General features: G+C 28.8%; 2 protein-coding genes across 2 annotated transcripts in view; one reads left to right on the top strand and one right to left on the bottom strand.

Moving 5' to 3' along the window:
• LOC108575330 (nose resistant to fluoxetine protein 6) overlaps positions 1-2,833 on the top strand; it is an 18,859-nt gene extending 16,026 nt beyond the window's left edge. The window contains exons 4-12 of the mRNA XM_017938095.1: positions 538-746; positions 850-1,105; positions 1,188-1,348; positions 1,441-1,609; positions 1,690-1,883; positions 1,978-2,107; positions 2,194-2,386; positions 2,468-2,613; positions 2,687-2,833. Of these exons, the coding sequence (XP_017793584.1) occupies positions 538-746; positions 850-1,105; positions 1,188-1,348; positions 1,441-1,609; positions 1,690-1,883; positions 1,978-2,107; positions 2,194-2,386; positions 2,468-2,613; positions 2,687-2,833 (1,605 nt within the window). The remainder of the gene's footprint in view (positions 1-537; positions 747-849; positions 1,106-1,187; positions 1,349-1,440; positions 1,610-1,689; positions 1,884-1,977; positions 2,108-2,193; positions 2,387-2,467; positions 2,614-2,686) is intronic.
• Positions 2,321-3,540, bottom strand: part of LOC108575350 (serine incorporator 1) — a 5,426-nt gene continuing 4,206 nt past the window's right edge. Inside the window, exon 11 of the mRNA XM_017938119.1 lies at positions 2,321-2,371. The gene's annotated coding sequence lies outside the window, so the exon portion shown is untranslated. The remainder of the gene's footprint in view (positions 2,372-3,540) is intronic.

Below are 3,540 nucleotides of genomic sequence, written 5' to 3' on the forward strand. Positions count from 1 at the left end.
GAATGCATAATCGATCCGCAAATTCTCATGCAGGTATCTATGCAAATCGAGATACGCCGCGGAGAAATCTGCGAGAGACAGAATGGTTGCGGCTGAATTTCTTAATACTCTCGTACAAGTTTTACAATCATTATTGTATACTTTTAAACAACGTAACGTAATTCGAGAAAGTGATTCGCGTGTCGTTACTTGTAACACGTTTCGCATCGAAATCGCACCTTGTATTTCACGATGTGACGAAAATACCAAATTAGGATCTCCGTTGTTTTAACCGCGATACTCGTGTTTTTACGCGAAGTTATCAATCAGGTCTGAAACTGTGGAGCAAGCTTTTCTTTTTGCAGCTGGCTAAAACTGAAAATCTAATCTAGAAAGCTTAATTTGTTAATTTGAACATTTTTAAGAAATGAAATTCTGCAACTTAAAATTTCTGAAAGTAATTATTTTTATATTAATAGATAACAGATAAATTTTATATTAAAAGATAACACAGTATTTCCCTTGATTAACACATTTTTTTATTCTACCTTTTTTCAGCCTGGACATCGAGTACCTCGATTTACTGTAGCAAATTGGGCCGTATGTACACCAGCATCATGCAGCTCTAAAGATGTTGAAACATCTTTCCGCGACATCCTCACAAGGTACACTTCACAGACTGGACTTAGGGTTACAGTGAAGGTGAACAAAGAAATGTGCCAAGTGAAAAGAAACGAATCTGTTCCAAAGGAAACTATGTTTGTTAGGTACATACATTAAAAAGTTTATTACAAGAGAATAAAAATATTTTTCATTAGAAAATAATATTTGTATAGTATGAAATTACAGTGCTTGTATTACCTTTTTCAGTTTCTTCTTCATGGCTATGTTTGCGTTAACAATTGTAGCTGCATATTGTGAGCATTATGAAATACCTGCTAGTGAGCTACTTTTATCGTTTTCTTTAAAACGTAACTTCAAAAAGCTGATATCGTTGCAACGAAATCCAAATGATATAGCTACGCTTCACGGTGTGCGAGCTCTAAATGCTGCAATGTTGCTTTTAGCTCATAAAAGCATAGCTCTCTTTTTTAACCCTTATGTGAACAGAACAGAAATGAGTGAGGTATGAGATATGCACTATATTTAAGGAGAAACATTTCAATGCTTTTAATTAGAAGAAAATAAGTAATTTATTTCCTTTTTAGTACCTTGGTAAACCATGGACAGTTATAGGAAGAGCTGCTAGTCTTTATACTGATCCATTTATAATGCTTTCTGGACTTTTAACATCGTACTCTTTCATTGGAAAGCTGAAAAAGACTGGCAATTTGGACATCAAAGATGAATACTTATCTCGTTTAATCAGGTGATAGAGATAGTACTACTTGAAATGAAAATGAACAGGTCAAATGCAAATTTAAAAAATATTACTTACCAAATACTAATTTTTTTTCTCAGACTGGTACCACCTTTAGCAGCACTGATACTGTTTTGTACTTACATAATACCGTATATTGGTTCTGGACCACAATGGAACTTGGTGGTAACTGAACATGCAAATATTTGCAAAAGGACATGGTGGAGAAATTTTCTATTCATTCATAATTACTTTGGGTTTGAATCTATGGTATGCATTTTACATTGAACTTTATAAGATCAACTATTGTTGTAACAGATACTTTCTAAAATGTCCTTTTCCAATTTTAGTGTCTCACACACACTCATCACTTAGGTATTGATACTCAATTATTCATTTTTTCACCTATAATGGTGCTTTTCCTTTACAAGAAACCAAAGACTGGAACTATTGTTCTTACTATATGTGCCTTATTTTCAACGGCACTTCGATATTTTGTAACATATTACAAGCAATTAAATAATTATGTTTTTTTCGGTACATCGTAAGTTAATAAATTAAAAATTTTGAATTACATTGAACATAAAATTCTTTGTAAATATACCTATTTTTTACAATCCATTCGTATATATTTACAGAATAAAACAATTATTCGATACTGCAAATTTTTCGTATACCCTACCATCGCATAGACTGACAGTTTATATAATAGGAATTTTTATGGGATATTTGTTGAGATATTTACCTAGAGTTTACAAGATAAACAAAGTAAGTAACATACCTACAATAATCTGTAAATATCGATATAATATTACTTTCTATTTGACTACTTATATATATATATTTTTTTTTAGGTAGTTCTATATATAGGTTGGGTCCTCTGTACAATAATGTTTTGTTGTGCATTTTTTGGACCTGCATATATGGGATCTATAAATTATGTATATAATCCAATAGATGCGGCAATGTATAATGCATTTGCTCCTATCGGTTGGTGTGCCATTTTTGCTTGGGTAACTGTGTTACATCATACTGGAAATACAAATGGTAAGCACTATTTTTGCGATAAAAATAATGTTCACATAATTATTTAATTACAAATGAATTGAAATTTATATACAATTTTAGGCTGGTTCAGTAGATTTTTAGCATGGAGAGGATTTCTGATAACTACGCGGCTAAGTTATGCAATATATTTAACACAGTTTCCGATATACTTTTATAACGTTGGAAGAACACGAAGTGCTGAACATTTTGAATTTTTTAGCATGCAAGTAAGTTAGAAAATATATGTATACATAGTTATTAAATAAGGTATTGTAGTATTACATACATATTTTCTTACAGTTCAATCTACATGAATTTTTATTGATTGTTATATCATCAATAAGTCTCACCTTACTTGTTGACACGCCGTTTCAAAATATCAAAAATTATTTATTGAAAAAACCTTCAATATCCGAAACATCAACCAAATTGTTAAAACTGCAATAAGTTTTTTTTCTACCAAATATCTCTAATTTAATCTAAATCGTCAAAGCTATTGTACATAGTATTTTAAAATTTTTATTTTGTTTTTAGTAAAATGGAATTCCATAACTTGCCCTCATATGTAAAATATATATGATAGCTAAGAACAATTATAATTTATATGAATATTCTTATATTTGATTTATATAAGTATCTGTAAATATCTATTTTTGTAATTTTAATATTATATGTTTAGAAACTACTGTAAATGTTAAATATTATGACACAGGTAAAGATCTTTACCTAATTATTTTATTAGTGTTATTTATTTAAAATGCAACATAACAATATGGCATTTATTTTTAAATATATCTTTAAAAAGCTAAAGCATTGCAAAATATGAATTCACAGTAATTTCTCATATACTTTCCCAAACAAACATTTGTTGAACAATATTCTTATTCTTGTTTTCTTTATGCATGTACAAATTACATTGAAATGTATAAACTAGAATTTTAAATAAATTGAAAATTGTTGAAAATTGTAAATGAAGTTATTAATTTATATACGTGAATTGTACATATTTAATATTATTATTATGATGTTTTAATTGTTGATAGTATTTCTTTTTCGATTAGATTTCGAACTGATATCAAAGGCTAATAAAACATCTTTCAGATTATTTAATTTTTTTTCTTTATTATTTTGATTAGAAGAAAGAGTACTATTAA

The sequence above is a fragment of the Habropoda laboriosa genome, unplaced genomic scaffold (assembly GCF_001263275.1).
Source record: "Habropoda laboriosa isolate 0110345459 unplaced genomic scaffold, ASM126327v1 scaffold143, whole genome shotgun sequence".
Taxonomy (NCBI): Eukaryota; Metazoa; Arthropoda; class Insecta; order Hymenoptera; family Apidae; genus Habropoda; species Habropoda laboriosa.